The sequence below is a fragment of the Dinoponera quadriceps genome, unplaced genomic scaffold (genome assembly GCF_001313825.1).
Source record: "Dinoponera quadriceps isolate SergipeBrazil2010 unplaced genomic scaffold, ASM131382v1 scaffold1831, whole genome shotgun sequence".
Taxonomy (NCBI): Eukaryota; Metazoa; Arthropoda; class Insecta; order Hymenoptera; family Formicidae; genus Dinoponera; species Dinoponera quadriceps.
The window spans coordinates 359,232-376,465 of NW_014556430.1; the positions used below are offsets into that span (position 1 = coordinate 359,232).

The 17,234-nt window shown below is 40.8% G+C and overlaps 3 protein-coding genes across 8 annotated transcripts in view; 1 reads left to right on the plus strand and 2 right to left on the minus strand.

The window, feature by feature from the left end:
• Positions 1-542: 542 nt before the first annotated feature.
• Positions 543-6,033, minus strand: LOC106747382 (NF-X1-type zinc finger protein NFXL1). 3 transcript variants are annotated; one of them, XM_014624854.1, is made up of 6 exons: positions 5,942-6,033; positions 5,324-5,596; positions 4,973-5,085; positions 4,194-4,881; positions 2,870-3,835; positions 543-2,791 (listed from the first exon to the last, which is right to left on the minus strand). In XM_014624854.1, the coding sequence occupies exons 2-6, from the start codon at positions 5,585-5,587 to the stop codon at positions 2,351-2,353; spliced, it is 2,472 nt and encodes an 823-aa protein (XP_014480340.1). In that variant the 5' UTR covers positions 5,588-5,596; positions 5,942-6,033; the 3' UTR covers positions 543-2,350. The 3 variants fall into 3 exon arrangements, with proteins under 3 accessions (XP_014480340.1, XP_014480339.1, XP_014480341.1); XM_014624853.1 differs by having other exon boundaries at positions 5,869-6,018; XM_014624855.1 differs by lacking the exon at positions 5,942-6,033 and adding an exon at positions 5,665-5,723.
• Positions 6,034-6,465: 432 nt separating this feature from the next.
• Positions 6,466-13,407, minus strand: LOC106747372 (acetylcholinesterase). 4 transcript variants are annotated; one of them, XM_014624829.1, is made up of 11 exons: positions 12,865-13,406; positions 11,577-12,153; positions 11,293-11,470; positions 10,800-11,206; positions 10,525-10,715; positions 10,240-10,426; positions 10,068-10,173; positions 9,785-9,980; positions 9,585-9,700; positions 9,329-9,357; positions 8,990-9,120 (listed from the first exon to the last, which is right to left on the minus strand). In XM_014624829.1, the coding sequence occupies exons 1-11, from the start codon at positions 13,108-13,110 to the stop codon at positions 9,086-9,088; spliced, it is 2,268 nt and encodes a 755-aa protein (XP_014480315.1). In that variant the 5' UTR covers positions 13,111-13,406; the 3' UTR covers positions 8,990-9,085. The 4 variants fall into 4 exon arrangements, with proteins under 4 accessions (XP_014480313.1, XP_014480315.1, XP_014480314.1 ...); XM_014624827.1 differs by lacking the exon at positions 9,329-9,357 and having other exon boundaries at positions 6,466-9,120; positions 12,865-13,110; XM_014624828.1 differs by having other exon boundaries at positions 9,029-9,357; positions 12,865-13,407.
• Positions 13,408-13,692: 285 nt separating this feature from the next.
• The window catches only part of LOC106747373 (neurogenic protein big brain), a 31,988-nt gene continuing 28,446 nt past the window's right edge, over positions 13,693-17,234 (plus strand). The window contains exons 1-3 of the mRNA XM_014624831.1: positions 13,693-13,996; positions 14,230-14,485; positions 14,562-15,020. The gene's annotated coding sequence lies outside the window, so the exon portion shown is untranslated. The remainder of the gene's footprint in view (positions 13,997-14,229; positions 14,486-14,561; positions 15,021-17,234) is intronic.

Consider the following 17,234-nt stretch of genomic DNA (forward strand, 5'->3'; position numbering starts at 1 on the left):
GTGGCTACGTGCCATCTCGAAATGATATGCGGCCAATGAAACGGCTCCGTTAAGGTTTCGTTCAGGAAGAATTCACACCTCGACGGAAAAGCAGCAGCCAATCAGAACTCGCGCTGGTAGCCGACAGTTTCTGCTTTATCTACTGATTACTACCACCATAAATTCTGATTGGTTGTTACTTTTCTGCTTTTTTGTCTAGATATAGTAAATTCCCTCTCAGATTATGGATTAAAGCCGGTATTCAAAATCGGATCTTATATTTATGATTATTATACTTAAGTTCATCTTTAGATGTTTCGTAGCCAATTAGAGGAACCGTACAACATCTGAAGGTAAGTTTGAGGCGACCTTAAATTTAAAATCTGACTATGAATACCGGTCATAGTCGAATTTTATATTTAAGTTTATTTTCGGATGTTTTACAGCTTATTTCATTGGTTACGAAGCATTTGAAGATAAAGACGGTCTTAAATATTAGAAAGTTGCATTGTTTACGTCTAGATGGCTCTAGCTGCGTATGCTTTGGGCAGAGACACGCGTTACTTATGTCATTTTGAAGTGTGAACATTTCCCACTAAAATTCAGCCAACAGACGCCATCCTTTGTTTGTACATCTGCTTTTCTATAACCAAATTAAAATGAAACGCGATAAGACGTTTTTCCAATGTCTAACTTTACACTATTTTGATTTGAAAAATAGTGCAACTGAAACTCATCGATTGTTTGAACTTATGGTGAATCTGCTTCATCGGAAGTAGAATGCCGATTTTGGTTCCAACAATTCAAAAGTGATGATTGTGACGTTTACGACAATCAACGACTAGATCGATTGAGAAAGTTCGAAGATGAACAACTGCAACTTCTATGGGAAAAATACCCTCCTCCAACACCCAATGAATCGGCTCACCAGTTCAAAGTCGATAAATCAACCACTTCCACTTCACAACATTCGCAAGCCATGGGAAAGATCCAGGAAAAAAGAAAACTGCAGCCATATGAATTGACCTCTATTGTCAATCGTTTAAACATCTCGGTTGCTTTGCTCGCAAGGAAAAACAAGGAGATATTCTTGTGGCGTGTCGTGGCCGGAAATGAAAAATAGATTCATCTCGACAATCCAAAAGGCAAAACAATGCTCTCTATTTAGTGGGATAGAGAGGGCATCGTACATTATGAGCTGTTGAAACCGGACAAAATAGTCACCGACGTATATTACGGACAACAATTTGAGCGTTTGAAGGATAATTTGATGCAATACCGACCATCACTTGCATCAGATGAGCGAAAAGTGATTCTTCTTCATAACAACACTTAATTCCACGTAGCTGTGGAACAAATACTGATGGAGCTCGAATGGGAGGTTTTCCCGTATCCAATGGATTCTACGTTGTCTGCCAAGTCTACGGACGTGGCCAGCGGTTAGCCATCGTTGCAAGACACTCTGGAAAAAATATCCTTCCGTAATTACAAAGAAGTCGGAAAGTGGGTTCCTGAATGGATTGGCTCAAAAGACAAATCCGTTCTTTTACCACAGAAGACTATTTCGGCCAAAGTGGAAAAAAGTTACAGCTTCTGAGGGCAAATACTTTGATTGATGTATTCACATATTTGATTATTGAAATAAATGCTAAAAAAAAATAGCTGTTTTCAATGCAACCTTCTAATATAAAATCAGACTATGAATGCCGGTGTAAGGAGTTGTGGTACTGAATGTACGCGATAGATTTAAAATTTACTATACATAGGGTTTTATGGGCGCTAATTTTCATCTGCAAGTGTCGCATCTACATATTTGTGCAGATTATTTTTGACTTGACCTCAAGGAAGCAACAGGTTACTTTCTTACATGTAATTTGATGCTGTCTATGTTACAAACGTCACTTTTTCTGAACAATATCCAAGGTATGTTAAATCCATACGATTTATATTTTTTCTTAAAATAATATTCTCTGAACTCTATTGCATACATATTTTCCTACACTCACAAAAGCGTATTAGAAACCACACGCCTTCAAATCACGCAAGAAAAATCGGGTTTCTTTGTGAAATGTGATCAGTAGGCCTTCTTATTGCTTATAAATATATAAAAAGACGCCACGAAATTATCATTACTGTCATTAACAGTATTAATATAACATCAGTACTATTAACTGCATAATGTTGACAGTATCAACTATATATCAGTGTACTTGAATGACATGTAACATCAATGTACGAACTAAACTGATGCAATACTCTATAATGACAAGTATCTGCACACACATGTTGTTACATCACAGAGCCTCTTTAGCCTATCAACGATGATCTCGTTATTGTAAAACTGAAGTAAATTCGTGATGAGTTCGGGTAATCAGCTCTCAAGTATACTTAAATTAGGTACGGTCGTGTAGGCTATCGCTGCGAGGCCAATGATAATGGTTAGAATCCACGCGATTTTACGCTTGTACACCGTGCTTTCCTGGGACTGCTTCGAGTTGTCGTATTTGTCCTTCCTCTTCCGTCGCGGCTTAAACTTCTTCTCGAATTTCTCGATCTCCTCCCGATTGCGCAGTTCCTCCGCCTCTCGTTTCTTCGCGATCATCGCCTCCTGCGCTTGGTTCTTCTCGTTCTTCAACGACTCGCACACACCATCGCACTCAACGGCGATCCGCTTCTTCTGAATAAGCGAGCAGAGGAAGTCTTTCTTGATCCGCTTGCATCTGCACCACAATCGGACTTTCTTACCGCACTCCTCCCCACCCCTGCACGCTCCCGGATGGCAGTCGTTGACGCAACGATGCCCGCACGGATACTGAAAATAAGGAAGCAAGTTGTACTTTTCACTAGGAAGAAACGATTTCTCGCATCGACAATTGACAAGCATAGTTACGTTTTTCGGGCACTGGTTGCCGCATCGCAGTAACTCGTCGCGTTTCTCGCCGGACGTCAGGTCGACGCAATGCCTATAAAGGGTGCTGATACCGCAGTGGCAGGGGAGCCGCACCAGTTGCTTGCACGGTTCGCACGGCGCCGGGTGGCAAGGTTGCGGGCACGCGTGCGCGCAGCCTTCCGGCCGCGGGAAGAGGCACTCGTTCTCGCACTCCATGCACGGAACTGCGGCGATGGCCCCCACTTGATGGCACGTCAATTCGCAGGTGTGGTTCCCGCACGGCAGTGCTCGGCCACAGACCCTGCCGCAGGAAGTCGGCCTCGACGCGTGGCAGGGCCAAGGGCGAGTCTCGTGCTCGCCCAGGCAGGTCACAGGCACGGAGACCTCGCAGGGCGGGCACGGCAAGGTCTTCAGCCGCATAACGTCCTCCCGCTGCCTCTCCCAGGGCCCGCTGGCTTTCACTCCGTTCGTCTTCACCCAGACTTTGGTGTGGCAGGTGGCCGGGCAATGGTGGCCGCATCTCTTGTGCGCCAGGCCGCAGACCTTCCCGCACGGCGGACACGGGCCCTGGTGACACTTGTGCGTCTCTCGCTTGCTGTGGTGGCAGATCGGCGGTATCCTGCAAGACCTGTTGCACGCTGGCGGCCGGATCCTCTTCCTGGTGCCGCACGGCACGGTGATCTTGCTGCCGCCGCATCTGCACTGCACCGCGTCCGTTCTGTTGCACGGGTAGCAGGGCCCGCTGTGGCAAGGCGCGGCGCACCTGTGCTTGCGGCAGTTCAGCGGCTCGCCGCACGTCTTCTCGCAGGGATTCGACGCGTTCTTCGAGACGCAGTCGCAGCACTTCCTGTTGCACAGGTGTCGGCCGCACAGCCGCATCTGGCCGCACTTCTTGTTGCAGTGGAACTCCTTCACGCAGGCGATCTCCTTTGTGTAGCTGCCGCACCGACACGCCTTCGTCACCACCTGATTACGACAAATACGGTATATCACTTTCTGAAACGTGTCTTTTAAGAAAAATTGTATACATGTGGAAAAACAACGTGGCATAAACTGCAATGTATGGAATTCATTCTTAGACCACCTTGCTCATTGATTATGCCATTGATTCGTAATATAAAATTTTAGAACTTCAAGATGCACAAATTCAAGAAGCACAAAACAGTCTATTGAGAAACACTTGGAAGCAAACGCATCATTAAGTTTCTCCAGTGAAGAAGAGGATGAAACAAACGAGGAAGAATGCGGTGAATAAAGTATTGTCTGGCTATCAAGGACAAGGGATAGAAAAAGTGATATCGTATCTGATTAATTCCTTAGTCACCTCCAGGCACTGGCCGCACCGGTCTGTGTGGCATCTCATGTTGCAGCGGTGCGAGCCGCAGTCCAGCAACTTGCCGCAGGTGTCCCCGCACGTCGGCACTTGCTGCTGCTTGCAGGAGACGTCGTATCGTTTCTTCCCGCACGGGCAGCACCTGTTTTTCTCCATGGGACAGTTGCCGCAATCGCCCGGCAGATGACAAGTACTCTCGCAGGTGTGCACGTTGCAGGTGAACTTCCTACCGCACGGCTTCTCACAGATCCACATACCCTCGTGGCATCTGCCCTCCTTCTGGCTGCTCCCGCAACGGCATCTCAACGACACCGTTTCCACGCACGGTGGACACTCCCCGGTGTGGCACGAGCTGCCGCAACTGTGCGAGCACGACTCGTACTTCTTGTCGCACGTGTTTCCGCAGCACCAGTTCTTCGCGTTGCAGCGGCGCGGCTGCGCCGGCAGCTTGCCGCAGTAACACTTCACCAGCACCATCTTGGCGCACGGCGGACACGGCCCAGGGTGGCAGAGCAATACACACTTATGGCCGCATTCCGGCTGTAGGAGTTTGCCGCAGGTCTCGCCGCACGAGTGCGGGATCAGCCATGGTTGGTACACAGGATCCTTAATCTTCCTGCAGAAACATTCGTACGATCTTGGGATCTGATCCTGTCCGTACTCCATGCGACACTTAGGGCTGTAATGTGTATGCAGTTTCGTCAGTTAAGGAGAAATTTGAATGCAGTTTGCGTGGAATTTTAGATTAAAGTAATTTTCAAGATACATGCCATGCCCAGATCGGGGTGATCCCTTTGGCCCGCTTATAACTCAAACTGTCGTTTATCCAGTGCAAGATGCAGGACAAATGGAGAAACGCGTAACATTTTCTGCAGTTCCATATCTAAACAATGGGTATGCATGGAAGAGTAATAAGTAACATCATTAAATAGTTATCATTAACATCGTTAAAATTTCTTGCATATTTAACAAATTGATAAAGAAAGTATGTTGCATTTATAGCAGAGCAAAGAGATTTTATATGTATACATGTCTACGTATAAGTAAATTGTATCTGACAATATAGTTAACACACTTATATGAGACAAATATTAACGATATATTATGCTGTGCAAACTTACCGGATCTATTTTCTTGACAGTTGATATACATATTAAGCAAACTGCACTGCTGGATTGAAAGGAATTAACCAGATACGATATCACTTTCTCCGCATCTATCCCTTGTCCTTGATAGGCAGACAATATTTTGTCCACTGCATTTTGGACATCTTCCTCATTGGTTTCATCCTCCTCTTCACTAGAGGAATTTAATGATGCGTTTGCTTCCAAGTGTTTCTCAATAGACAGTTTGTTTTGCGCTTGAGCCTTCTTGAATTTATGCATCTTGAAGTTCTACAATTTTATGTTATGAATCAATGACATAATCAATGACCAAGGTGGTCTAAGAATGAATTCCATACATGTGCAGTTTATGTTACAATAGGATTAATAAGACATTAAAGTAGTTTCTTTGTTTTTTCACATGTATACGGTTTTTATTAAAATACGTGTTATATGTTTCAGAAAGTTATATATCGTATTTGTTGTCAGTAATAATTGGATTGATGCCAGCTTGTTTGAAAAATTAGCATTTGATGAATAGTGAATGATTATCAAACAATTACCACACATATACTGTTTTGGTCTATGGTCAACGGTTTTTTTCCGCCGGCTTTACATCGGTAAAATGTTACTTACTACATGTATAATCACACAATAAAACTACTCTCAAGAGTTTTTATCACTGTATGTGGTTTTACCACGTATACACGAACAATCTGTTTGATAAAAGCGGTTCGTTGAAACTTTTATCTGTAAACCGTTAAGTCCGTAACGGAGTATGGAGTAGGATTGTGATTGGATAGAAATTTGACCAATCAGAACAAAACTCACTAAATTCAAGTTTAGTGAACTTTACTCTGATTGGTCAAATTTCAATCCAACCTTGATTCTAACCCCTAACGTAATTACGCCTTTAGACAGGAATCCCAACGGTAGCCAATAAGAAGAGCTTTCCCCCCAAGATGCTTTGTAAAAAAAGTATTAGTTATTTAGCTTGTTCTTTTTAGCTGAACTGCTGAACTGGTGCAATAAGTTGAAGTGAGAAAACATATACTTGTCTCGTTTCAACTTATTGCACTAGTTCAGCGATGCAGCGAAAAAGAACAGGCCAATTGTTCGACCTTGGTGATGGTAGGACGTATTTCGCCATGAGTGCCTCGTACCTATGCGATTTGAAGCCGTATTTCTCTATGTACATCCAAGAAGACCGAAAATGTCGTGCGAAGCGGCTGCTAAGTACGTGAGAAAATCGAAGGCATATGTGAATCAATGAATGAAACTCTATTTAAAGATAAGAAAAGATCGATGATCTGCCAGAATATGACTCTGCGCAAAAAACGATGACAAATGAGGACGAACTGATCTTTCGGATATTTACGAATAATCTTAGGCATTGCATAGCGGCATTAATGTTAAAAAAGTATAAATATATCATGTGACGCAATAAGCAGACATGTATGTGCTCATGATATGAAATATCAAAGCACAATTAACCCTTAAATGCATCATGATGCAGTTCTGCATCTTCGTATGATTTTTTAGCTCATATCTCAATAAATAGCAACCCTGTTTCAAATTCATTCAAATTATTTTATTAAAAAAAATAAAAAGTCATGTATTTAAGGGTTAAGAAACCTTTGCTGTCTGAAAGACACGTCGAAAAAGAATAACTTAGACGCAAGAAAATTTGAATCGCGATTGGGATAGTGTGATTTTTTTTGACGAAGTTGTCTTTTAATCAAGTAATTATATTATTCATATCTGGTATGCCCACACTAATAGACTCATCCAATGGACTGTTAAATTGTTAAACATTTTGTGTTGTAAGGGTGCATCTTTGGGGATGCTTCTTAAAGCACAGCTTTGGCATTTTGCATATTTTTACACCGGCAATTTGAACGCCGTAAAAAATGATAAAAATTTATGAAAGGGCTTTATTACCATCTGTCCAAAAGTGGTTATACTTTCTGAACTGTTCTGTAACCTTTCTATTCTCTTTTTAAAAGTCACATTGACGCGCCTTTTGAATTAGACATTGAATTTTTTATTCTCCTTTATGATAAGTCAGTCATTTTGCAAATAATAACAGCCATTTGTGAAAAATATCATTTAATCTTATAATATTTCTAATGAAATGATATTGTATTACATACTCTTTATATAAAATCTAACACAATACTTGAAGCATTTATAACATCTATTTTATATAATAAATACAAAAATTGTGCTTGCACAATTCGTAAATACAAATTGTTCAGGATTATTGTAAATGTGTAACATTTAATCTCAGGAGTGTCAGACTTACATTTACATCGTAACTTCAGTGGCAATGAGATCGTTAATGCTAAAGCTACTGTTGATATGTAAATATGTTAAACATATGTATAATATATGTATTTAATTTGTGTACTTAGTCTATCTTGTATGCTTATATTGCATTAAGGCACTTCCAATTATATACCAAACAAAGCGCTTAATATATATTGAATTACATATATAACAAAAGTATGTTGCATTCGAAACCTGCCTATATAATTAATATTTAAACAAGTGTAAAATGTTGGCAGTTTGATAGCAAACTTGCTTAGAATATTACAACGTGACATTCAATTACACATTAAGTTCGTGTTCTACCGGCAGAGACTGTCGATATAATCGAACAACAGATTGGCAGCAGAAACTGAGCAGTGTCTTCCGTATATTCCATTTGAATGTTAATTGTAGATTCTGCTCGGTTTTTGCGGTCGTACTTGATTCGTAGCTCCTATTATATATTTGTTGATACATTGCTAATCAAATGTGTAGCCGACAAAAACTGTTTTGATGGATTTGGCAAAAAGCCTATATATTCCATAGAAAATCTAAGCAAACGTCTGTGACCTGCTTTTCTTATTTATCCAAGCTATCTTATGTAACGATACACTTGATTTTTTTAGTAGTAATTAATTTAAAAGTAATTAATTACTCTTTAGTCTTAATTTTTCTAAAGTAGCTTGTAGAGCAATATAAAATAGGTTAGATATTTACATAATACATAAAATATATGTTCTCTTTCTTATATATAACGATCATTCTTGTGGACGGATACACAATATAGCTACCTTAGGTTGCTATTTTATTCGTTGCGTAATTGATAAAAACTATTATTTTACAATAAGAAACGTTAATGTCAGAAATTTTAGAATTATTTAACTTAATAATCTTATATATACGCAAATGACATTATTGTCGCATTATATTGAAGAAAACATCTACAGATGCTCTCGTAACTTTTGATTATAATTATACTTGTTCAATTATGATTGTAATTTAACATTTTATATGGCATTATTTTGATAAAACAAATGATATTCTTCTTTTTAACTAAAACATTTAAAAACTTAGATATAAAAAAATAAATAAAGCGATTGTCGATCTGAAGATACTGGTAACTTAGTTATTAAACGGCTGTTTGCGGTACTCCTTGTACTAATAGAGTTCTACTCTTAGCTTTCGGCAATGCAGATTGACTCATCGTTTTTGTCAGTTTAGGCTGACCATTAGGCGAGCTCGTGACAAAGCCTTCCGATCTCATATCTTTCAACGAGACGTTAGAATTGCTTCGTAACGAGGGTGTAGAACTGAACTTTCTGTTTTGTGCTAAACGTTCCTGTAGTCTCGCTTCGTTTTGACGTGGTACTCTAGTTTTCATTGGTGGTACGTCGCGATATTCGTATATATTTTCCTTAGATGTACGTGTTAAATTCTCGATTCCCTCGGAATGTTCGTCGTCTCGTACCATCAGGATGTCCCCGCTATAGTAGTGATCAGATTGTCTGTGGAATTGATTTAAATCGATGTAAAGAGAGTTCGTGAAATTATTAATATTTCCCTCACTACCTCTATTTTATTATCTAGTTCGGATTTCTGCGTTAATTTATGCCACCAATAACACATATAAATGACACGTGCAATTAATAAAGCGTACTTGTGACAAATGCATTGGAAGTACGAGAATGTGCGTAAAACTTTTTTCATGAATACCTGCACGCATCCTAGTCTCCTTCGTTTTGCTGATTGTAAGCGGGAATAAAGTTAATTAGCAACTTATACGGAGACAGTTATGAGAGAATGAGATAAAAATCGCGCGATATCCCAATAGCACAATATCGTGGTGCCCCGCGCAAGAGTTGTATCCATAAACCAGAACCAATTTCCGCATGCGCTACCGTTCGGTGCAGCCAGTGCCGCCGGATGAAGCCGTAGTCACATGGATTTGGTTCCGTTTACCTTTTCTTACCTTTTGGCGTTACGCCAAAGCATACAGCACACCACGGAGAGCACGAGTAATAGTAGACATGCCGTCGACATTGACCAGAACGCAATTTGAAGCGGCTGCTTAGGCTCCCACCAATACTGCGAAGAGAAAAATCACGAAAGTGTAACCGGCGAAATCTCATAAAAGCACAAAACAAAGCGTCTCGTAGTCTAATGCCTCACCTCGGTAACGGGAGGATACGTGGGGACGAGGTAACCGATGACAGTCGGCAAATACATGGACCAAAACGCACTCTCTGTTTGCCGATAATTAATCTGGATGGAGCTATTAAACGTCGTATTGATATTGAGATATCGTAGCTGCCCGTATCGAGCGAGATCAAAGTGCAATCCTAAAATCTGCGAAGGCGTTGGATTCCTACGACAAATAATCAATTAAGTTATTTCGAAGTTGCTAGTATTATCACACATCTGTATTATCGCACACCTATGTAGAAGTACGTACCCGTTTGTAGCAAAATTCGAGTATGCCTTCATGAAGAAATGACTCATGTTGCGATCGTTGTCACTCCACACGTCTCGGCTTAGTTTCAATCTTTGCGGGAAGAATTCTACACGGATAACAGCCGATTAATAAGCGTCATAATTGAAGATAGAAACATACGCAAGAAACATACCAACATCCATAAACGGCGCCCCTGTCAGCCATAGATGCTCCGTATCGTGAGGAACCCTGGCCCAATGTTGCGCCTTGAACGACTCTACTGAGGTATTCAGAACGTACAAGTACGTCGGCACGAGTTTCTCCACCAGGAGTTTCGCTATTTTATCGTATGGCGCTACGTAGTGAAAGTCTGATAATAGCTGTAAATATCAACATCGATTAACACAAAGACAATATAATAATATATTGTAACCAAGATCAACTTGGATTATTATACATTTATGCACATATTACCTACATTTATGTATTGATCGCGTATATGCGTGAAGTTCATCGGATCCGGCCAATACGTATACATATATTTTATCGCTTCAAAAACGCCCTGCGGATTCAAGGTATAGTTGTACTGGAGAACTAGTTCCCATACTTTTTGATCGAACGATTCAAGATCGATTATGTAGTTGTTCCTCTGCAAAGTTTCGTTATCCTCTGCAAAGGAATGAATTAGACGTAAGACTTGAAGTGAGGTAATACAGTGAAATGGACAAATAAATGAAGTAATCAATAACATACTTATAATAAATGCAGCTTCTTGAGTCGTAACACCAGCCATGTAAGCCAAGTTTTTTCGAAATTTCCCAGCTTTAATACTTTCTTCCGGCGTTTCAGTAAAGAAACGCCAATCGGCCATCCTCCATCCCTCGTACCAATTGTCTTGAGGTATCGTGAAGTTAATATCCAATACAGGCGCCCACGGGAACATTCCAACGTTCGGTTTCAATTGGTAATTGCTCAATTCGAAGGAGCTACGTCCGTCTTTCAGGCACTGTACCAATTTCCAGCTGCTCTCTATGCTGCAACCGAGCATTTTTGCGTATACCCGGGATGTATTCTGTGCTCGATACTTGTCCATGATCACCGCCCAATCGGCTACAGCCGAGCCAGACTGCGCTATTACTTTCGACACCAAGTCCCGCGTTCTACGACGAATAAACAAATTCAATTAGCAACCAATTGGAGAGAGAGAAGGAGAATATACAATATAAGCGTATTGATCTCTTTTTACCTCGGCGCAACCATCAATAAACCCGCACTCGCTGCTCCAGCACCGGGACCGAAAAGTGTTATAGAATCGGGATTTCCGTTAAAAATGTAAATATTGTCATATACCCATTGCAATGCCAGAGCTTGATCAAGAATTCCATAATTGCCAGGGCTGTTTTCATCTCCAGTGCTTAAAAATCCTGGAAACATGAGGGGAAAAAAGCTCTTACTTTATTCTAATAATATTTATATATAAAATTCAGACAATTTTATCGTAATATCTTTTCTGATCATGTATGCTCTTACCGAGAGCTCCGAGGCGGTAATTTATCGATACCACTACGACATTATAGAAAGCAGCTAACATGTGGCCAGGGAACAAATTGCTAGCTCCATGAATAAATTGGCCGCCGTGTATGTAAAACATTACTGCATACTTGTTTGCTAACCCAGCACCTACATTGGGTGTAAATATGTTCAAGTACAAACAGTCTTCATCGACATCCCGTATGCCTTTCGTAGCGCCGGTGTATTCGCTCGGCTGTGGGCAAGCTGGACCCCAATCTACAGCTTGCAAAAGATTCCATCCTCTATGAGGTCTGGGAGGTTTGAAGCGACCTTCCTTCGTCGGTGGTATTGCATAAGGGATACCCAGAAACACATTGACAACTTTTGTGACTCTGTCCACTGTCGGGTTCCATGGCCTGCGCCCTGAGAACGGATCGTCGTACAAACGAACTTTGAATCCTTGCACTTGTCCGTAATTTGTGTTCACAATTACGTCTCTGTCTCTGAAAAGTTTTGAGTCTGGTCTCTCTTTTCCTTGAAGGTCCTCACGCCAGCCACCCAGCACTCCCGGCAATGGAATCCTTGGCGTTGAATGCTTTAATGTAATTTAACGTTTAACTAATGTTAATTAGTAACTTCAATTAATAATGCATACTTGAAAAAACGATATTATAATAAGGATTAGTTTGCTTGGGATTTAGGCAAGAATTAAATAAATAAGAATAAGGGAGAATTAGCGATTGGATATAAAAGATTATGATGGATAGAATGGAAATAATGAGAGAAACATTGTTTTGGCAGTGATATTTATGTACTGAACTTGAACTAGTCGAGTAATTTTAAGGTATGGATAGATGTGTGTAGTTAAAATAAAAATTGTAAATCAAGTCCCTTTTTGGTATCCCAGATAGACAGAAATGCTGAACATAGTGTGCAAACATTTAATGTATGCTTTGTGATGCCATTGCAACAGCGCAACAATTTAAAATATGTTTTAAAAATACTCATTTATTACGCCACAATTTTAAGAAAAATATTGATCTTATTACTAAAATAATTCTGAATCAATTACATTTTCTTTCAGACAAAATAAGCAGCAATATTTATGGCATGAGAATATCACCGTAATTTTCACAGTATCGGATGATCTTTTGTATGCTGACAAAATGTTTGTACGCATCCTAATGCAGACAATACATGGAAATGTTTACCTAGGATCAGCTGAAGTAAGGTAAATATATAAGAAAGATTAGCAAATGATATGTGAATCCCAATGAGAACGTACTTCGATCGTCCTCTTACTTACGTCGTACTGGAAGCGATCCTCAGGTGCCCTTGTGGGTCCCCTGTCAAGAGGATCCATGTAGCCGTAGCCATACCTTCTGTCCTTGTACACGTACGTATTGTAGCTGGCCGCGTCGAGCGGCACGTACACGCCATCGCGATTATAATATCGGCTACCGGGGGAGATGTGTTCCTGGGCAAATGTCAAGTCGATCGTCACCAAGGCGCAAACGACGATGCTGGTCGCGCGCAGTCCACGCGTGGCCATGTTCGGCCGCAGAGCGACAACACGCGAGAGAGCGGCTCCCGCAGGTGTGGCTGGGGTACCTCCGTGCGTACTACGCGACACACACTGCAACACAAGGGAACGGCACCACGAGGAGCGGATGAAAGCGAGAGTGTTCGCTGATTCGACGCACTTGCCGCGACGACAACGATAACCGTGCGCGCTATCAATTGTCGACGAGCGGCTCCCGAAGTGCGTGTCTGCGGTGGTCCTAGTGTACACGCCTGTATCGTAAATGAAAGAGAGTGCGACGATACTCGCGCTCTTACTGAGCGAGTGAGGTTCCCCTCTCTCTCAGGTCTATCGTTACGAAACGCCTGACGCGCACGGCGGTGTCTCCCCGCGGCCAACACCCTATCGACCGCTTCGCGCGCACTTCAAGTGGCTAGTCGCTCACAGCCTGACCTGCTTCCTCTCCGCCGCGCACCTAGTCGATAATAGGAAATGTCGCGACGCTTTCTGTAAGAAGCGCACCGAGCGTGAGGTCAAGAAACGATGGTTGAAAGCGAAAGGAGGCAGCGACCAAGCATTCAAGTCCGACGGGTAATATGTGAATAATTTCGTCGCGCAAGTCAGTTTGACGACATATTGAAATTTCGAAATCTCGATTCGCAGCTCACTTCAAACGCATTGGCTGCGTTCAGAAAACACGATTAGTGAGCGGTCAATGGTTATTGGTCTTTACTGTTAGACCCCCGAAAGTTAGACTGTTTATTTATTACTCGACTGTTGTACAACCGTTGTGTTTTCTGAATGCAGCCATTGCTGTGAGCGAGCGGAAGGCGCGGTTTCGTCGAGCACGGTTCGCAATGTGATTTTGTCGTCTAAAGGATCTAAATGTCGCAAGGAAGATATGCATGTAAAGAGAGTACGTACACAGTAAACAATTCTTTGTAAAATTCAATAAATTTAATTTACCTGTAGACCGTTTGGGACATGTGAAAGGTGTCAATGTGAAATGTCCGAAACGAAAGTTTGTGCGCTAACCTAACACAAAAATGAATATGTCGAAAAGTAACGCAGATATTACCGTCAAAAATTAATTCAAAACTAATACGTTAATCGACACTGAAGTACCAAATGCGTTACTTTAACTCGTAGATGAACACGAGTTTCTCGAGTGTTACCGATGCTACTTCGCTAAATCCAAGAGTAAACGGTAAAGGCAAGTTACTGAAATCTCCAACATCGCAGAAGAAAACGAAGACGAAGAAACAAATTCGTTTGTTCATGCATCTGTCGGTCAGTTTGATCGATACGTGTCCAATTATGGGTTTAACATTTGCACATGTTGAATATCGACACAGCAGAAAATGTTGAGATAAACATAAACACAATACGTTAAATGAATACACGGGTATGTTAAAGATTTAACACAAAAATTTGAGCAAGGACCGATTTTTACACAATGTCTCTGACTTTTTTTATAACAGATACATCGTAGAAAACGGGACTTACGTGCACTTCCGTTTGTATTACTAATCGAAGGGACGACAGCCAGGTTCAGTGATATCTAGCCATTACGAGGAAAGGTGATAACGTGTATCGATATCGTTGATCAGTGTCGACCGTGGCTCATTCACAGGTGATCATAATGCGGCGGCGAGAAGTCGAAACGAAGATCGCCCATGCAAGTAGTAGCGTTGTCGCGCGCCGAAGCGAGGTAGCGCAGGCAAGCTCGGTTCTAACTCGCGCACTGACCAACCGCGATGGATATAACGTTGCAAAGGGCAGTGGCCGGACTTCACCAAGCCGAGTAGTGATGCCGTCGCGTGCATGCATGTTGCCGCAATGGGCCGCCCACGCGCGAGATATCGTTGCGAAATGACGCGCTGGCATGATCGAACGGATGTGCGTGAGATCGCGGAAGAACAAGAGCACGGATGAAAGAGGTAGGTTAAATTTGGGGCCACCGGCTATGCCTCGAATGTATTCACGACATCCGTGAGAATTTCGATTAGACACAATTATAATCTTTCTACACAGAGGAAATATTATAGCGAAAATCATCATAAAATTTTATTTACGTTGAACCATACTGGACTTATGACTGAAATTGTTATGTATGTTGTAATCTTGAGTGATGTGTACAATGAAGTACGTCACTAAAGGTTTTAACAAACATAATTTCAATTACAATTCCGGTATGGTGCAACATTACACAATTTTGTGGTAACTTTTATTAACTACAATATTTTCTCCATATATGGCATTTTTAAATGATTCTAGTGAACAAGAAATCATTAACATAACATTATGTACAATCATATTTTATAACATTTAAAGTTTTCAAATATATAGTTCTTAATGTTATACACAATATTATTATTAACAATATTTAACCCAAACGTTAAAAATAATATTAATATTGGAAATAATGTAGAAACTTCTACATTATGATTTTAATATTTAGGAATATCATATTATCAAGTAACAGTTTAAAAACATTTATAAAATATGATATCAAAATGTTTATAAAATTCACATAAAGTCAATGTTTCAAAAGAATTATTTAATGTTTCTTGTTTACTGGGATGTTTCTTTAGAAAATTGATCGTGTGTCTGATGTTTATTTCTGTCTTATCATCTTATTTTTCCCAAATTTCTCTTAAAGTTCACTTGCTTAAATTTCACACAACAGCTCTACAAAATCATTTTTATATTTTTATATATTGACTTCTGTGATTGATGTGACAAAAGAACTGGGGTTTTTGATATTTCTAGCTATTTTACTTTCTCTTTTATCATACAGGAAGTAATAAAAACATATGGAAATTGCATATAGAGAAACGAGTGTGACCTAGTTTCCCTTTCTACCCCCTTTCAAGCGTAGATTTTAATCTATACACACACACCCTTGTGAAAGAATGTCGCGTGAACGGATGTGTTATACAATTAGTTGGCTCGTGCATCCGTGTTTATCAGTAGTGTGTTTACCTGTGATGAGATTAGTATACTGTGATGACGGGTTATAATTGCAGGCATTGCAGGGAGCCGCGTATTTATGTCAGATATTTCGTCGTAAAAGCGGCTCTTTCATTCACGGCTGCTGCTTGCAATGAATACGATTAAGTTCTAGACCGTCATCGCATTTCGCGTTAAGTAGCATCCCGAACGAAGCTTCCCAATTGGATCTTTCTAATTTTATTTCTCTGGCTCTATTAAAACTCTTACATTTGTCATGAAAAACTGAGTAAAAATAGAAATCGAAAACACTGTTTTCCCGCACAAATTTCTAGATTGGCGTGATTAGATTTTGGAGCTTTTATTTGCCGACATTCCCCGAGATCGTTCACATCGATTGTTTCTGAATTATCGCTGTAATTTCGGCTACCCGTCCGGGTACCCGAAGTTTTCAGTAATTGAGTGTGCGGCTAATTTCAGACGTCATGATTTTTTATTATCGTTGGGAAAATCGATAATTTATATTGTCTGAAATTATCCATATACTCGGTTACTGAAAGATTCGGATATCCGAGTAATCGAAATTGGCAGCATTATTCTGAATCCGGTACCGTGAAGTTAGCATCGTCCGTATGTTCGTTTGAGCTGTTTGAAGAGAAAGCTTCCCGATGTGTCGCGAATTCTACGGTCTTCCTGAACATCGAGCTGATCAGCGGTAATGGATGCGCGTGATTGAAATAAATTAATTTGCCATGGTTCTTTAGGTTGCTCGCGTCTTGTCGATCGAACCGGCCCCATGAAACCGTCAAAAACCGGCTTTTGTATAATCGCCATTGTAGCGTCGTTCAGTTTACTTCAAAATACTGAATAAAAATATGCCACGACGTTTCTCGTGTATGAATCACGCGTACCACACTCGCTCCTATGACTCATGATTTTACCAGCTAAATTAAGTATTAATCATTCGTTGGTAGAACTACTTATGTCACGAGTGAGACATGAGAGAGAGAGAGAGAGAAAGTACGACGTAAAGAAATTATTATAAAAGTTGAAAAATTGTCAATTAAGGCTTGATGCAACATTAACGAGTCGATAATTAGTTTGAGATTCTCGCGAGATGGGAAGTAAATGCGGTTTGATAGAGTTCGCTTTTTTAGGAGAGAGGTAATGAAATTTTTGATGGAAAAAGATCGGGAGGGGGG